This window comes from Coffea arabica, chromosome 10c (assembly GCF_036785885.1).
Source record: "Coffea arabica cultivar ET-39 chromosome 10c, Coffea Arabica ET-39 HiFi, whole genome shotgun sequence".
In the NCBI taxonomy this organism is placed as follows: Eukaryota; Viridiplantae; Streptophyta; class Magnoliopsida; order Gentianales; family Rubiaceae; genus Coffea; species Coffea arabica.
In genome coordinates, this window is record NC_092329.1 from 3,918,169 (window position 1) to 3,936,383 (window position 18,215).

At 37.6% G+C, this 18,215-nt stretch overlaps 4 protein-coding genes across 13 annotated transcripts; 2 read left to right on the forward strand and 2 right to left on the reverse strand.

The window, feature by feature from the left end:
* The first annotated feature begins 1,061 nt into the window (after positions 1-1,061).
* On the forward strand, positions 1,062-3,380 carry LOC113714580 (arabinosyltransferase RRA3-like). The gene is made up of 2 exons (XM_027238493.2): positions 1,062-1,547; positions 2,093-3,380. Exons 1-2 carry the CDS (start codon positions 1,374-1,376, stop codon positions 3,209-3,211), a joined length of 1,293 nt encoding a protein of 430 aa, XP_027094294.1. The 5' UTR covers positions 1,062-1,373; the 3' UTR covers positions 3,212-3,380.
* An 850-nt stretch (positions 3,381-4,230) lies between these two features.
* LOC113714974 (uncharacterized) lies at positions 4,231-4,542 on the reverse strand. Its single transcript, XM_027239117.1, has one exon. It carries the CDS (start codon positions 4,540-4,542, stop codon positions 4,231-4,233), a length of 312 nt encoding a protein of 103 aa, XP_027094918.1.
* Positions 4,543-5,089: 547 nt separating this feature from the next.
* Positions 5,090-7,659, reverse strand: LOC113713269 (APO protein 4, mitochondrial). Of its 2 annotated transcripts, none has more exons than XM_027236950.2 (3): positions 7,163-7,659; positions 5,714-6,604; positions 5,090-5,503 (listed from the first exon to the last, which is right to left on the reverse strand). In XM_027236950.2, the coding sequence occupies exons 1-2, from the start codon at positions 7,426-7,428 to the stop codon at positions 5,881-5,883; spliced, it is 990 nt and encodes a 329-aa protein (XP_027092751.1). In that variant the 5' UTR covers positions 7,429-7,659; the 3' UTR covers positions 5,090-5,503; positions 5,714-5,880. The 2 variants fall into 2 exon arrangements, with proteins under 2 accessions (XP_027092751.1, XP_027092749.1); XM_027236948.2 differs by having other exon boundaries at positions 5,090-5,624; positions 7,163-7,595.
* A 2,361-nt stretch (positions 7,660-10,020) lies between these two features.
* Positions 10,021-17,912, forward strand: LOC113714741 (uncharacterized). Of its 9 annotated transcripts, none has more exons than XM_027238781.2 (14): positions 10,022-10,346; positions 11,234-11,374; positions 11,458-11,591; positions 12,130-12,168; positions 12,299-12,391; positions 12,509-12,625; positions 12,983-13,078; positions 13,480-13,593; positions 14,110-14,163; positions 14,648-14,695; positions 15,557-15,707; positions 16,403-16,568; positions 16,946-17,015; positions 17,428-17,912. In XM_027238781.2, the coding sequence occupies exons 2-14, from the start codon at positions 11,293-11,295 to the stop codon at positions 17,683-17,685; spliced, it is 1,422 nt and encodes a 473-aa protein (XP_027094582.1). In that variant the 5' UTR covers positions 10,022-10,346; positions 11,234-11,292; the 3' UTR covers positions 17,686-17,912. The 9 variants fall into 9 exon arrangements, with proteins under 9 accessions (XP_071925378.1, XP_071925379.1, XP_071925381.1 ...); XM_027238782.2 differs by having other exon boundaries at positions 10,022-10,283; XM_072069277.1 differs by lacking the exon at positions 12,509-12,625 and having other exon boundaries at positions 10,021-10,346.
* The last annotated feature ends 303 nt before the right edge of the window (positions 17,913-18,215 follow it).

An 18,215-nucleotide genomic window follows, 5' to 3' on the forward strand; every position in this document is an offset into this window, starting at 1 on the left:
TACTTGTTAATCTCGTGTTTATGTTTTGTATGTACTGGAAAGAGAGGGGGAATTACGCTTGCAGCTCAAGTGTAGCTTGGTCTCGTGTCCAATTTAAGCGGAACCAAAGATGTTATATAGCCGTAAATTTCTTGAATACCAATTCATCTCGGAGGGATGGTTTAATTCGATTTATGGTCTTTGATTCGAGTATCGTTCATCTAGCTGTGCGGATGGATTGCTCGCATATTGTTATCGTGTGAATGAGAAAATGTAGATGGTGGAGATCTGCTGAATAACCTGCAGCTATTGCTATTCAGCTTTTTGTTGCGAGCGGCTCTTTTCAAGATGAAATTCACATGCCAACTCAACTAGATTTTTTTTTTTTTTTGTTATCGTTATTTTATTTATATTATTCCACTTTATTCCGATCTAAGAGGGAGGTCCAATCGGTCTATGAGAAAATGATGGGAACTGAATCACTATCGAATTAGACGGGTATATAGAATTTTTTAAAGAAAACACATAACATGATAATTGGTAGGAGGCAAGATTTGAACTCTTCAACTCTTTGATTTTCCATCCCACCAAGCCTCGTTGATTATCAACTCAACTAGTTTTTTTTTTTTTTTTTTTGGGTCAAAGGTCAACTTCTATATAATCAACTCAACTGGTTAACGACACAGAAACATGCAAATCACTGGAACGGTGAAACTGTGATGGCTGAGCTGGTCCTCCTCATGCTCAGCCAATCCTGATTTCTGAATTTCTAATGTAGCTTGTACTAGTAATAACTGACCAGATCAGAGTCAACTGCAGCGTGTGAAGGAGTAGGTAGCACTTGCAAGCTTGCTCAGTCTGCACTGGCATTAACAATTACCTTCTATTATTGGGCATTAGTCAACCATTTCCGGTCACAAATCTCAAATCCCACCTCATATCCATCGGTCGTGCATGCCACCATTAAGAAGGTTTAATTTAGAGTTTAGACCATTAGGAATAAGAAAATCAGACGCGGGCCAAACAGAAGAAAGAGAGAGGGGGCCTAAAATAAAAAAAGGAATAGACAGAACAGAACATTGTCCCCATTTTCTTTGTTCGGTACTTGTTTCCTCCTTTGCGTCCACACGTAGCCAGCCCATTTCTCTAACTATTGAGTACCAAACATCTCCTTCCAGAAAAGGACTAGAACCCCACGAAGAAAGAAAATACGCCAGAGAAAGAAAAACGAATTGTATTTGACTTCCCAAATTTTGTTTTTATTCTCCGTAACTAGAGTGAAGTGGTCTTCACTTAATGCTACAGAAAAGGAAATAAAAGTCGATTCAGCCTTCTCAGGCTCTGCTTTGGGCCAAGGCGGCGTGATTGATGTTCCATTGTTGTTGAATGTTGAGATGGCGGGTCGAAGAGAAAAGTACGGCCAATCGCTACGCGGATCCAAAATCGCCATAGCAATTGTAATTGGGGTTCTTCTGGGCTGCGTTTTCGCTTTCTTGTTTCCCCAGGGACTCTTCTCCTCCTCGGATCCTCCTACCCGTAATCGCCGGCTTTCTAAATCCTCCCTTCAGGTCCGTCATCATCAATAACTCATTTGTTTTTGTACTTCTCGTTGAAGCGCTTAAATTGCCAGGTATTTTTATGGGTTTTGGCTGGGGGAGGGCACTAGTATCGTAAAAATTGAATCTTTGATGGAATTGCAATCTATGATTTTAGATTAATTATTGATCAATTTGAGCTTTAAAGGTAGTAGTAAAACGTACCTACTGTTATTTCTACACGTCAGATTATAGATTAAGGTTTAAAAAAAAAACAAAAAACAAAAAACAAAGAGCTTTCATACTTTTTGCTAATCAGCATTTTAGGAAAAATGGGCCAAGGCCTGATATTTTGCCAGCAAATATTGTTTAGCCATCATCGTCTTGGAAGATTATATTTTCTTATATATGAATTATCTTGATGAAGTGCATAATATGATTGCTGTAAGGAGCGATTTTTTGCTTTTGATTTGTTGGTATGATGTTTAAATTTTTTGGGAGGTAAACAACAAAGAAGAGGTTGATTAGATTGATGCTGAAATGAATCTGTTCGCTTAGTTGAGCGGTTTCATTCTCAGGTTGATTCATCTTCATGTGACTCTCCGGAACGGATAAACTTGTTAAAATCAGACATCATGAAATTGTCGGAGAAAAATGCGGAGTTAAAGAAGCAGGTGAGGGAGCTCAAGGAGAAGTTACAGTTGGCTGCACAGGGAAAAGGTCATGCTGAAGAGCAAGTGGTTGCATTGAGCGAACCACGTAAAGCTGGGCCCTTTGGCACTGTGAAGGGATTGAGAACTAACCCTCCTGTCCTCCCCGATGAATCAGTGAATCCAAGGCTAGCAAAGATCTTGGCAGAGGTTGCTGTGAGGAAGGAAGTTATAGTTGCAGTTGCCAATTCGAATGTGAGAGACATGCTTGAGGTTTGGTTCACTAGCATAAAAAAGGCTGGTATACCTAATTATCTGGTTGTTGCACTAGATGATGCGATGGTGGAATTTTGCAAGTCAAATGATGTTCCCGTTTACAAGAGGGACCCAGATAAGAATGTTGATTTGATTGGAAAAACAGGTGGTAATCATGCTGTGTCAGCATTGAAATTCAGGATTTTGAGAGAGTTTCTTCAGCTCGGATACAGTGTTCTTCTTTCTGATGTTGATATAGTATACCTCCAGAACCCATTTGATCATTTTCAGAGAGATTCGGATGTGGAGTCCATGACAGATGGTCATAGTAATATGACTGCTTATGGGTACAATGACGTTTTTGATGAACCCGCAATGGGGTGGGCACGGTATGCACACACGATGAGGATATGGGTGTATAATTCTGGGTTCTTCTTTATGAGGCCCACCATTCCTTCGATTGAGCTCTTGGATCGTGTTGCTGATAGGCTTTCTCAGGAGAAAAATTCTTGGGACCAGGCAGTTTTTAACGAAGAGCTCTTCTTCCCTTCCCATCCAGGGTATGTTGGGCTTCATGCTGCAAAGAGAACCTTGGATTTCTATCTCTTCATGAACAGCAAGGTCCTATTCAAGACCGTGAGGAAAGATGCTGCACTAAAGAAACTGAAGCCAGTCATTGTCCATATAAATTATCACCCAGATAAACTTTCAAGAATGAGAGCTGTAGTTGAGTTCTATGCAAATGGCAAGGCAGATGCCTTGGACCAATTCCCAGATGGTTCTGAATGGTAGTGCTTGCACCTGATAGAAATTAAGTTCTTGCAAAGTTCCATGCAGTGGATCTCATTTTGTGTTTGTTATTTTCTTTTTGCTGGACGCAGGTAATTTTGTACTCACTGCTACTTCTCAGGAGCAACTTGTAATATGAATCTTCATTTTAACCATGATTTTTCTTCTTGAAGTTCCAAGTCATTGCTCCGACTGAGGTCTGGCCATGGTAAACATACTTGTGTTCGGATCGAAGTGTTAACACTAGATTTATTTTTGTTTCGTGAGGAGGTATTTGTTCTGTGATCTACGTACGATCACAACAAACTAAAATTTCGTCGAGGAGGTATTTGCTCTGTGATCTACGTACGATCAAAACAAACTTCTTCTGTACTATGGATTTTTTTATCTGCCCTTTATTCAAGCCTAGAGCCATAGGGTTGGTATTCCTCATTGTTAGGTTAGGGCATTCTGAAGTGCAAATGCCTCACTACTACTATAATGTAGGTTGGGATCACTATCAACGCAGACAATTTCATTTTTCACTCTCACAAACTACTAAACTGTGGGCTATAGCTCTAGGCTTTTTAGGTCCGGAGCATCTCTTTAGTAAGAAGCGAGAAATGCATTTATTTCCGGACCACAAGAGTTGACATAAATCTGATAGGCTTCTTGGTCATCTTTTAGTTAATTGAACTTGCTTTACCATGTTTTGTAATCAACAATTAATCTTGACGGGGTGAGTTAAAATGTTCTCGTTTGTGTATACAGATTTCAACTCAAATGCAGTCTAAGAAACAAGCACAATAAACAAATACTACATACATTACATGCAAATCAATGCGGATGTGCATGTAATTTGAGTTAAGACAGAGCCCAGAACAGGGTGAAACAATGATGCAAATAGAGAACCTGCTTGCAATTGTTTCAAATGACTAGGCCCTCTATCATGTTAAGAAAGAAGTGTTTACAGAGGGGAACATAATAAGAGCAGATGCAACCACATCGTAGAGAATTTATTCGAGTCGATCTCTCTGTTGGTTTTAAAGGTCGATCGGGGGAGATGTGTGACACCAGGTGGAGTCCTGAGAAGCTACGAGACAATGCCAGGAGCCGTCGTCAACAGAGTCGAAAAAGAGGTAGACATGGGAGCCATCTTTGATGCCGTAATCTTGGAGGGAACGTTCATTTTCATTCATTAAAAAACTCTCAGTTCCATCCACCAGCAAGATGAGGCGATCAAATGGAAGTTGTTCCTGAAATCCGATCTCCTTCTTTAGGTCCGCCACCGTTGCATCATCTTGTATCTCCACGAAGAAGAGTCTTCCGGTCAGTATCTCTACTACCACTCTCATTTGCTAAAAAAGAAAGAGCTTCTGAGCACAACTTCCCTTTTTCTGAGTTGCCAATCCGGGTTTGTTTGGATCTTCAGACAGAGGGAGCAGAGAGAGAGAGCCATGTAGAATAGGGAAGCTGTTCATATGGACTGCATTCTCGATAGTTAGTTTAGAAACATGCCTATAAAATGGGATAGCTAACGAATTTAAACGAGCGTAGCTGTCCCTATATTTGATTTAGTTATTTTCTCTTTTATTGAACGAGTCAAGTCAGATTATAGCAGCAAGTGTGGCTACGTAAATCTTGATTACTTGAAACGGATAACATCTCATCGTGTCAATTAGCAGACAACTTTTCCATCTTTCTGCGTTCGGAAGATGAAGGCACATTTGAAGCAAATTAGGATGAGTTGCAAAATCTATAACCGATAGGCAAAGTGGTCTTTAGAGTGCAGACTGCAGAGTCCATTTAAACAGTTTCGACTGGTGCCCCCTCCAAAAAAAAAATAAAAAATTCCATATGGTGGAGAGCCATCGTTAATATACACAGATTTTGAAGTAGATATAACGCGTAAAAAGGAAATCACCACTCCTCATTTGCACTTCCCCAATTTGGCGTCATTGTCCATAGGAGTTGGGATAAAAAAAACACTGTAATTAATGGGACATGCAAAGCAGCACTATTGTCTTTCAGAACAATCTATCCAGAAGAAACATTAACAAGTTTCAGCCAAATCCTCGAGATCCTGTGAGATACATGTACTGGATATTGGAAGTCATGCTATCACTTTGCATTTACGATATGGCCATAATTTCAGAATCCACAATCTAAAGTTCCATGAAATTGCCTCACCAGTTGATTCACTCTTTTCTGCAGGAGTACAATCCGGTAAAATCACAGCTTTTGCCAATAATATTTAGTAGTCAAAACTTGAAAGATTCTGAGGAGGATTGTCAGAGCCCATCCTCATGGCCCAGCCTGTAGAGTTCACACGAAATTCACTAACAATGAAGTTTGGCAAAAAGTATTGGCACAGCTTCAATTCTAATGCTAGAGTCCTTCTTTTCCCAAAATGACAAGAACACCACTGTGAGGTCAACTTGTAGTGATTAAAAAAAAAAAAAAAACTAGTTAAGAGTGTACCAACAATAATCATGGGGCTAAAGTTACTGATGGATTGCGACTTACCTGTATCCAGATTAATCCCGACTGGCTTGGAGAGCTGATGGCAATTGGCAACTTGATGAGTAACTAGCAGAGAGCAGACTACCAGCTCTACATCCTGGAATAATCAAATTAGGGTTGCAAAAACTGACTCCATCGATAAGAAAGGCAGAGGATGCCAGAAGTTTGAATCAAGACGGAGCTGTTAAGCCCTCCATTTTCATCATACAATGGTACTTTGATGGTGCAACAGCACCAGCTTTTGTACATAAATCCACGACAGCAGGAGCATGACCGTAGTAGTCCCGGCCTTCATTCTTAAGTACTGCCGGATCTTGAAGGCGTCGATACCATACTATGTTTGGTCGAACCAAATCATCTACCCTTGCCTTTCTCCAAAAGTGTTTCCCGCGCCAACCCTCATATTTAAACACACCACAAAGGCGAGCCTTATGGCCTGATGGCCCGACATGAACTTCAGAACAGTGTTCACAGACTTTCGTAGGATAAACCAACAACAGCTTCTCTACTCCAGACCTAACTGTCTCCCAAGCCTTCAGTGTTGCGTTCGCTACAAGCATCATCTCCTTATCTGATAGTGACTCAGCTCCAGCAACAGCACCAAGAATATCGTCCTGACTATAACTATTCAAGTCTAGCATTTTATCATTTACATAAGCTCCCGCCTGCCAGCACAACTCCAAAACTGCTGGGATACGATCAAAATCAAATCTTTGATTATGTTCAATCACATTCTGAAACATGTATTTCAGATGAAATGCCTCTACTGGGACTAATATGTTGTTCAAGCTCCCACTAGTCCACTCATGAACATGAACCTTAGGGCGACGCCTAAAACCACCACAAGTTCGAATCTCATGACCACTTTCTCCAATAAATACTTCTTGACAGTACCTGCAAAGAAACAACTTGAACACATAACCAGGTGTGCAAATGAGCCTGAACAAGCCAAACACAAACACTACAATAAGCTTGGTTTAAACTCCTAACAAGCTTCAAAACTGTGTCTGAGATTTTGTATTATTTTCCAAGTCTAGCTCAAACGAGCTTTCACTGTGCCAACCTCAACACGTAGTAGATCGATTTCAGGTTTCATACATATCAAGTCAAGCTTGCATTGTCTTGTCCAGCTCATAACCCAATGTATAATGGCTTTTACAAAGTGGAACTCTCAACTTGGAATTAAGTATTCCCTGTTTTCCCATTAAAATGTATCCAAAACATGGGAAAAAAAAACAATAAACTGATATAAATCATCTCCAGTGCGTCTGTATAACTAAAAACATTCTTCTCGTTATTAGATTTCATCAAACTAAAAAACGAGAATGATTTTCAAAAACTGGACAATACTAGCATGAATTAAGAAATCAACAAGGCTTATCAAGCTTGTAATATACTGAGATAAGATGGTTCATTGGAAAATGAAAAGGGATGGGGTGGAGGTAAAATTACTTGCACGCCCAAACGGGAACTCTCTGGAGAAGGATGGAAACGCCTCGGTAGAGGGTTGTTCGGGCCTTGAGGACCTCGTTGGCAACAGGAACCATAGCTTTGACTGGATAATCTTTGGCCCGATTCTCAATTCGCTTCAGAATCATTGGCCTTAACTTCTTCAAATCCACCACTTTCGCCTTCGAGCTGTAACATCTGTAGCATCCAATCATGCTATCCAAGATTAGCTTACGATGGTGCCAAAGCTCCAAATATCTCAAACCCATCTTCTAAAGATTGTAAAGATGGTCCCTTTATGGTATTCTTATGCTTAGTGGGTGTACTTTTGGATGCGCAGGCATTGTAGCAGCGTCGAGGCGGAGGAGGAGGCTGGAATCATGGAGGAGGAGCAGAGTGGCAGTCTGGCGGACCAAATCTTAGAAACCGGGTCGGTAATTAGATAGAAGGGTCAGGTCCAGTGTCGAAGCCTTGTCACAAAAATAGAAAATAACCCAACAATCCGAATAAGTGGGATCAAGTCCTTTTTTTTTACCAAAAAAAAAAATTAGATAGATGGGCAGAGTATCTTTGGTTGTGGGCCAGGCCCAAGCCATAATGGGCTTTTACAGTTTCTTTGGCCATCTTTTCTGCTTGTTAAAGTGGCCGGAGATTTTTGAGTATACAGGCAATTGACGGGTTGATATTGAGTTTTCACTTAAATGAATTATATTCAATTCATTCAATTTTAGATTGAATTAATTTTGGATTGGATCATATTGGATCATCTCAAGCCCATGATCCAAATGTGACCTAATATATTAATTAATAGATTTTAATATATAAATTCTCTCAAATATATTTTTACATATAAAAAATTTTTTCACACACATAAACACATTTCACGCGCTAAAACACTTTCACAAATACAAGCACACACTCACTTCTTAAGTTCTTTAGAAATACATTATTTTTATACAATAAAATACACACTAATATACTTTTACAAATACACACATGTACTAACTGTTTAAACTATTTTGGATGAACTCATTATTTTTTATACAAATAAGGATTTTCAAATTGGATAGTGGATATAGCTTTGGTCCAAACTAAGAGACCGAAGTAACAATTTTAGTCCAAATTGGATATAACATGAAAAAATGGTATATCAATATACGATTTTTCAAGTATTGTTACTTGATTTAGCATTAGCTGTACCAAACATATTTCTAGTCCCATAAAAGATCCAATCATGTCTTAATTAAACTGAAATTTTGATGAAAGATATACAATTCTCAACCAATTAGTTCAAATATCACTATCCAAATCATTTGAAAATTCTTGCGAAAATTAACTTCTCCAGCAAAATTTCTGGATACTTTCTTACTCTTTCACAATTTTTGTTTGTTTTCCAGAAAAAGAAAAGAAAGGAAATGGTAGAAAGAGCGCCTTCTATTTTTATATCTCAATTCAACCAACCTTATAATTAACCCATTGTTTTAGAAGTATTTCATGATGTATATATTATCTCTATTGGAAGATGCGAAGGGTAAAAAGACTTTTATAGTTGTATTATCTCTATTGGAAGATGTGAAACTGTTTGCATTAACACAATTCCTTTCCAATGTATCTGAATCATAATTTCTTTATTTGTTTTTTAAATTTAAGTTGGGTAATGGGTGCTCAACACCAATATCCAAACCGCCCAAAATATATCTGGGTTTTTATTGTTCAATTCAAAATTGACCCAACACCCAAATTACTCAACCCAACCTCTCAAATTAGTAGTTAGATTGGATGGGTTGTTAAGTTTTGGGCATAATTGCCAGGTTTATTTGTTACCATTTCTTGCTTTTTTCCTTTGGGGAAATTATCACTTCTTGCTTAGAGCAAAAAATAGGTGAGTATTTGGTTTGGCCAAGTCTTTTGGGGCGAAGTTATCCATCAAGTTAAATTTTGCTCTTGTTCTTTCTTGTTGTTCCGACAACATCATCAGTTGACACAAAAAAGTATTTTTCCAAATAATTTAGGTTATTTTAGAAAAATTGGCAATCCTTTTCTCCTCATTGAATGGGCCTATTCAAATTGAGATTGTACCCTTGGTTCTCAAACACTAGCTAATAAGGAAGATATACTATTAGGATGTTTGAAATGAATAATAATGAAAATACTTTTATATTAGATGAGACTGTTATATTTTCAAGTCTCTTAATGTAATACAATGTTTAATTATCTTAAAAAGAATCAAGAGCAATTTAGAAAGTTCACACGTAATTCTGATATATTTCAAGTGCTAAATTTCAAATTAATAAAAAACGTACATGTAGAGAATGAGATAGCTTAGCTTTGAAACTTGATTAGGTCCTGCCAAATTATCTAATTCATAGGCTCATAGCAAGATCAAGTAACACTGAAAACGATGTTGATATTAAGTTACCATTCATTAATTAGTAGATCATTTACACAAATATTAGGACATCTCTAAATTCCCCTCTCTAAATGCTAAAAAACAGGGGTAGGGTCAAGCCCCTCTCTCTTCTCTCACCGCTTCTTAAATTCCATTTCTCTTTTAGTGAGGAAGAGAGGAAAAAAAAAAAAAAGAGAAGAGAGAACAGAAAAGGATCTACCCCCACAGGGTAGCTCGGACGGTGTGCTCCCCCCTCTTTAGGGTATGGCCACTTACCTGGCAATCAGGATTCGAGTCTCGTTGTTTACGTCTTCGGTGTGGAGTGGGGCCTGCTCTCCCGGAGCGCAGGGGAATTAGTCGGACCCCGTAAGAATTGACCCGGACACCCCCTATGTCGCCAAAAAAAAAAAAAAAAAACAGAAAAGGGTCTAATTGTAGCTTGACTAAATTTAATAGGATCCAAATGTAATTAACCTCATTACTAGTTAATCTTCCGAGATCTCGGGGGGTTGGCCGGGTTGGTTCCAAGTCCAATGCTCGCAAATCCCAAAATAGGACTCGCCGGAAATTCCTTAGAACATGCCCCAACCCAATTTAAGAGGTACCATTCTGATTCTATCTAAAATTCCTTGATTGCCAAGCGTCTCTTTCAGTTCTCATCAGAAATCGGATCTTGCCTTCTCTCTGTCCCCGGCCTCCCAACTTAGCTCAAGCATAGGAGAAAACTTCCCCGAGGTTACTCACTTCACTCTGACATTTTTCCTCCGATTCAGTAGAAAAACTGTCCGTTTGATCACGGTAACTTTTACTAATGCTAGCTCTTCTGATTTTCCTACTTACATTTCTGCATTGTACAGTCCACTGAGGGGGTTTTTTTTTAAATAATTTTATTTTAAATCAATTCTCTCTCGAAATTGTGTGTGCCATAATTTGTTTTCTTTTGGATCTATAATAGTCGCTGTATCTTATGTATATTTCTTTTTCTTATTTTCGATTGACAATATGATGTGGAGTAAATTCCACTTTTTCCCCTTTGGTACCCGAACAAGAATGCTAATGCGGAAGTATTACTTGTTTGTTAATTGTGGGATGACTGGATTGACAACTTGGTACCATTTAATATATTTAAGATTGTTACTTTTCGTGAATTTTGATAATGTGAGAGATATATATATTTTGGTCAGGACGCAAGTTGTAACAGCAGTTTACGTGCCAAAATAGCGAATATTGGTAAGTGGGTGGTATTGAGGTCCACATGATAATAGTGGTGCAGCTAGATTTGAGTTGGATGTTAGTAATAATTTAGGGTATTGAACCGTTTATGGAACAACTCCGAGCAATGCTTAGGAGACAATGATTACTCAAGCAAAGTTTGGTTTGGCAGGAAAAGTGAAACATATTTAAGCACAAGCAAATTGTATCACTAAATTTTAAATATCTATCTTAACTATATATTTGTTGTCTTGGCTTCACTGCAAATGCAAATCATAGTTTTGTTCAGTGGTTTTCCTGATACTTTAGATTTCGTATACTCAATCAACATGTATCTTCAATGTCTCATTCTGTGCTCCACTGTTTGCTTCCTGCCTCTCTTTCTCTCTCTGTGCTGCCTTCTCGGTTTTGTCCTCTCCAATGCTTATCTTGCTTAGTTTATATATTTATGTGTCATTGTCCTTGAATTGCAGGTGATGTACATGTTGGGAATTTGAAGTAGTTATACGTGTCTTATTTGCTACCTCCATCTATGTTTGGAGGTCCTGTTTCTGTTCCTACCAATAGTCCGCATTTACGGAAGTCTGGTAGCAGACCAGTTGTTTATGATCTTGGTGAGAGAAGCATTGAGTTTTGAGTTAACATTCCTCAGTTGAATATGCTGTCCACGTTTCTTATTGCCTAGTGTTACTAATAGGTACAAGTGAGTTAGGAAATAGTGCTGAAGGAGATTTCTTGCTGCCAATAGAGACGAATGAGATGAAGGGTGTTAGCACACCATTGAGCACCGCTGCAATCTTGCCATCTCCTATTCTGCTTTGGAGATTCAAGGTGCCACTTATTAGTGCTATGTGTTGATAGTAACAGCTTATGGTAGGATTTCTTGAAGTCTTCTCAGATCAGCTGAGAAAAATTTTCTGAGTTGCTCTTTCACTGGTTATTTGATTTTGGTTACTTTTTAGAGTACCAAATTTTTTCTGGCATAAATGGTATGTGAAATATTGTTTAGCAATGATGGTTGTCATGAGCATGGATAAGGTATGAGTTTTTATGAGTCTTTAAGGGTTTCTAGATAGGAATTGTTATCTGTCAACACAATAGGTATGAGTTTTTATGTTTGTTGGAATAAAAAAGGTACGAGTTTTTAGTCTTTAAACTGTTTTTATTGGCTATATTATTTGTATTGAGATTCTAACAGTATGGATTAGGAGTATAACTTTGTGTTCCATAGCTTATCTCTGCATTTTGCAATCCTTGTTTTTAGTTATCAATTCTTGGTGTCGGCTTCATAATTGTTGTTCCTACAAATATCCAGTTTCAATTGCTTTTACTATATTCTGGTAAGAGTCTAACTTAGTTTGATGATCAGGTAATATTATTTTTCATCTGGGGTTTCATTTGCTGCAAGGTCAGTTTGACATCTTTCTTCCTATCTGAACAGTCTATCTTTTGTCATTACCTGGCATGGAATTGCTGTTTTTAGGGACCCTTGTACTTGTTTGTATGGTAGAATTTGATGAATTTTTTTATTATTGTAGATTGGATGGGATTCGGTCATGAGAATGAGTGCAGACCTCCGGGACTTATTCTTGTATGAGGCTTTTTTGTACTATAATCCTCTTCTTCTTGTGGTAAGTGAATGTTTTCTGGTCTATGGTCTTGGAATTTAGATTTACCTATTACAGTTTCCATGGTTTTGTTATTTCTTTTATTAAACCATGTTAGTTTCATTGATCTCATCATGGCAGACAATGACAGTTTGGCTTTGGGGAGTCAACTTATGGGTTTTTCAGCATTCTAATGTCAATTACGCTAAAATTTTTGACCTCGACCAGAATCATCTCACACATAAAGAAATATGGAAGGTAGAAATATATATACAGTATCCTATTGTGATATTGCTACATGTACTGCAGATTTCTTTTTTCTTGGTTTAGATTATTTCCTCACTGCTGGCATTCCCTCTGCTGTTAGTTGAACGAAACTGTCATTATTTAAGTTGATCAAATTTCGACTTAAAACCTTTGCCTGCTTTTTTAAGGAAAATCATATTTCATTAAGAAAAGAATGAATTTATCTTCTTTTTTTTTTTCCACAAACGAAATGAATTTATCTTCTTGAAAACCAAAATTTATACATAAATCCATAGTTTTTATGCAGTAAATTCTCAAGAAAGTATTATGTCAATTTGAGATTTAATTATATTTTGTTTGATATTGCAGTGTGCCACCTGGATGACAATCATTGTCCCAACTAGCATGACTTCATATTTATATCTGTACTCTCATGGAGAGGTTGCATTAGCTGCGTTTCAACCAGTGTAATAGATGATTCTTCTCTCAGTAATCACTCTTTGCTTGTAATATTGTAATTACTTTATCTTTTAGATGTGGGGAACCCCTCATCCATACTTTTGCTTATCTTCAAATTAACCTTTGATTTGAGATGTTGCATGAATCAAAAATTTCTGGAGTCGCATTAAGTGAATCATTTGAGGCTTATATTGCGAGCCAGATGATCCCAATTTGCTATAGGACGGAATAATTATTGCTTCTGATAAATTCATAGTGCTTTGTAAATTATATTTTCCAAAGTTTATATATACAAATTTAGTATTGATACTGCTACTGTACTAATGAATCTTCAACCATGGTTGCTGGTCACATCCTTTTTGCTATCTTCTATGTTGTAAAAATAAGCTTGACATTTGTCACTGCAGGTGCTATTATATGCTGCTGTTGCAATGGCCCTTTTGTCTCCCTTTGATCTATTCTTTTTGTCATCACGCTACTTTCTGTTGAGAACTCTTTGGCGAATAGTTTTCCCATTGCAGGCAAGTTTATGATCTTTTAGAATATGGCAGATATCTTGTAGGTATACCAAATGAAAGAATTGTTGATTCTCAGCTCATATACTATGAACTCAACTGAATTTGTAGTGAACTTACCTTGAACTTCTGGAGGTGGATACAGAAGCATGAGAGTTTCTTCATCTCTAATTTTGTGTACATGTATGTGGGCTTTCCAGAATCAATTTGCAAGTGTTACTTCATAATTTGACTAGGAGAAGTAAAATAAAGAACTACAAGAGGAATAAAAGGGGACAAGAAGCAGGGGACATGTCAACTAAAGCTAGTAATGGCTGTTTTTTTGGCATTCAATTTCATGTCTTTATTATAGTACCAAAAGGACATTTCTTTACAGTACTTCTTGTGTTTTGAATACTCCTTGGATCATTTGGATTTAGGGCAAATAATTACTTTTTCTTTGTTGCAACATTTAACTTTTTCTCTAATGCTTTTTACAGCGTATCACATTTTCTCTTGTTTTTATTTAATCTGTGTGCACAGGCAATATCATTTGCTGACTTCTTTTTGGCTGATATATTAACCTCCATGTCAAAGGTATGCAGTATGCACTTTAGTTGCTCTTAAATGTTTCCTGCCCTGATACTGAGTTGATTATCCGTATCCATACTACGGAGAGAGCAATAGTAGTGTTTTACCTTGGTTTGTGGAGTTTCTGGAGGTTGATTCCACATTTGCGTTTCAATTTTTTTGGCTAGCATGCTAATTTGTTTCCAGAGAATGTATTGGGATCTTTTGAGAATTTATGCAATTCTGCATGCATGACCATGCCCAAATGAAGTTAGGGCAAGAGGGTTGTCCTAATGCTGTTTAGATCCATTTTATTATGTCAAGTGGATCTTTTGAACGTAGCTAAATGGGAAAATCTTATCCTAAACTGAGCGAATTGGGAATTCACAGAGATCTGATGTTTAATTGAAATGGCATTATTTGGCTTTTGTTATCTTGATATGAGTTTAGATTTGTCCAAATAAAGCTATGTTTTATAACTTCTGCAGCTATTCTATAAAACTTTATGCAGGTGTTTTCAGATTTGGAGCGTTCAGTTTGTCGGATGGTTCATCGACAGGTCTATTACTCTCTCAATTCTCTTGTTGTTTTTATTATCACTGTTATTCTTTTTCTGAGAGTTAGTAAGATGCACATTTCTATGACTTGTTTTAATTGATGCCTCCTGTGTCTAATTGTTTCTGTATGTTTTCACTTGATTGTTTTGCTATCATGCTTTTTCAATCCTTCTGTGTAATCATGTTATGATCCCTCCATCTTGTTTATGTCAGAGTTAGTTCTTTTTGTGTCAGTTTTTTAGATTACCTGGGATAAGCATTATGTTTGGTTTGCTATGCACTTAGAAGAGTTATCAGATTTTGGGTGGTGTCACTTGGCCACACAAGCAACAAATCAGGTTGTAGAAGTTTTATGGGACTTGTCAAGAATCTTGTGGCAATGCATGGGGTAATGCAGACTTTTGGATAAGAAGCAGAAAGCTGAGTTGACTAACTCTTCACTCAAGGCCTTCGTAGAGATTATTTTTGGTTTGGAAGTAGCAGACCAAGGTTAATGTAGATTTACTCACCCAGAGTCTAGCCATTTACCTGAAGGGGTCCCAACGAAGTTGTATGGGATATTCATTAAGTATCAGTTGAGGGGAATTGTACTCCATGTTGCAGTTCTGAGAGATTAATTTTCAGAACTTTTATTGGGAAACTATAGTCAGATGTGTCCTTTAGTCCTTGTCATTTCCATTGATTAAGTTGGTAATGAAATTAAGTTGGTACTGCTCAAGATTTTTGTCATGCTTGCTGCCTTGAACTTGTAATGGGTTTTAAACAATAAATTTTCTTTTTCTGCTGTTTTACAAGTTGGACCGCTTTACCAGTTTATGCAGTACCTGTTTCTCATCTGAAGAATTAGTTGATGCTATGTGCAGGTTGCCACAATTGCATGGTTTGAAGCTGATTCTGTTTGTGGCAGTCATTCTGTTGCAATTCCCATAGTTCTCGTTTTGCCTTACCTTTTTCGTCTCTTTCAATGTCTTCGGCAATATAAAGATACTAAGGAAAAAACTTCCTTGTTCAATGGTAATTCCTGACACATTGCTTTTTCTCTTGTTGTGTTAAACTGTTTGTTGGAGGAAGTGGTGAAAAGATACCATTTTGCATGGTATTTTCTGCAATCGCACAGATTGCTTTTGCATGATTAGAAGTGTTTGAAACCCATGATGTTCTTGTCAAGTTCGAAACAGTCATGAAGTTCTTGTAATGTCTTTTGGGTTCCCTTGCTTGGCTCGGCGAGTTGATGATTTTTACTACTTTCTTATGCTGCAAGGCCATGAATTTGCAAAGTCTGATTTGTTAGGATAGTAGTATCCTATGTCAGTTCTCAAGGTATTTTGCTTTTCTTGGGGTTATTTGACTGATTTATGCAAGACATCTAATTGCTTTTTACTCTTTGCTTATTATGGAAAAAGTACTTGTGCTCTTGGTTGAGAATTGTAAGAAACATGAAAATTTTCATGCGGAACAATGCAGTAAATTTTGTGTATCTGCTTCCTTATTCACTCCCTTTTATCACCTTTACTTCCTTAGTAAATAGTGCATTTGTTATTTCAGGAAGTTATTACAATATTCAAATGCTTAACTTGGCGCCTATTTTCTGTCAATTTGTATTTTTGGAACAAGTCCGTGCGAGGATGAAGATGTTTTGTTAAGAAAATGTAATCCTTCCTTGCTTCATTATCATGTATTAAATCATTACCCTTCCTAATGGTTTTCAGCTTTAAAGTATTCGACGGCAGTACCAGTAATCTTTGTTTCAGCCCTCAAGTATCACGTCTTTCCTGATAAGTGGATGAATGTATACCGACCTCTATGGCTTCTTTCTGGTGTTTTAAACTCTTTGTATTCTTTTTACTGGGACGTGACCCGAGATTGGGACTTGAGGTATGCAGCGCTTTCTGCTTCCAGTACTGACATTTAAAATTCTAATCTAGTTTGTGTCTGCGTGCATGCGTATGTGTGTGTGTGTGTGTGTCTGTCTATGTAGTGTATATACATCCTGTTGTGAACTTATTATTCACTACGCACATGGTGCATGGGCATGTGTCAACTTTGAGTGAAATTGCTTAGTTTGGAAGCAAGATTTATGAAGTTTTTCACCTAAGATTTGATGTACCAAATTCTTGATGCGAATGAAAGAACATTAATTACCGCTAGATAGTTACCGTTCAGTTCGTGACACAAGTGCATTGCATCTCTGGTTTAGGCCATCTAAATCAATTGTATCTTTTAACAGTAATCTACCTTTTTGTTCTCTGCAGTTCTTTCACTCGGATTTTCATGTTCAGCAAACCCCATCTCATGTCCCACTTGTTATACGGACGGAAATGGGTAAGAAGTTTAGTTCTAATTAGGTTCAACTCTTCTTCTTTTTGTTGACAAGTTCAATGGCGAAAATCAATACGGACCAAGATATAGTTAATGTGTGTGTAAAGAAGTTGGCAAAGCAACTCTTGCCTGCCAGTTTCACGAGGAACTATTATGTGCCTGTTAATGCCACAGGCCCACTGCATCAGCTGATGTGGCCTTCAGTTCCATGAGAATTTGACCTTTTAATGCTGTGGCTTCATTTAAAGTTTCATTTCCAGATGTGAAAGCCAGATTTTTCTGCAGTGTGATGATGGTTCACTACCCTGTTGTCTTCCCTACTTTTTGATAGTAGTGACAAACTGCTTGAAATAGTCTTTATTGGCGCTTATGCATATTAACAGGAATCTATCTATTCCTTCTTGTTATACCTCAGGTATACTTCTGGGTAATTGGAAGCAATCTCATCCTGAGATGCACATGGACATACAAGCTGTCTGCTCATCTCCGCCATAATTACATCACCGTGTTTACAATCACTGCCCTGGAGATTGTTCGCCGTTTCCAATGGGTCTTCTTTCGTGTAGAGAATGAGTGGAACAAAATGAATTCTAAGTCAAATATTGAGCTGTCTATGTCTGAACTGCCAAATGAGGAAGAGAGATTGCTCAACTCTAACGGTCACAATGTATGAGTTTCTGAATAGATCGATCTTTTGCAGCAGTATGAAGATAATCAACACCATCATATTTTGCATGGAAGAGTTCGTCTGTTGCATTCTTTCACGGCCATAAACTCGAGAAATGGATTTTTGTTCATAATATAGCAAGTTTTTGATGATGACAGTTCCTGCAGCTGTACAAAACATATCACTGTTCTTTCGATGATTACAGCAAAGAGGCAGTCTTAGCCATTTTTTAATTCCTGACAGAGACTTGCAACTGTTTTTGTTGTTAAATTTTTTTTTTCTCTGCAACGATAACATTTATATAATCTATTCTAACTTAGATTAGGAAGAGGGGGAGCCAACGGGACTCTGTCGGAGGAAGTCACTTGAAGTGACATCCACAATTAAGTGATAATTATGTGGTGAGAGATATAGAACTTGAATTCTGAAAGAAGCGGTCGTTGTTGGAAAGAACGCTTGAGACTGAAGTCTAAGTGAAACATAATTATTAAGATAGAATTGGATCTACTGATGTTTTAGATGCTAACTACAATTAG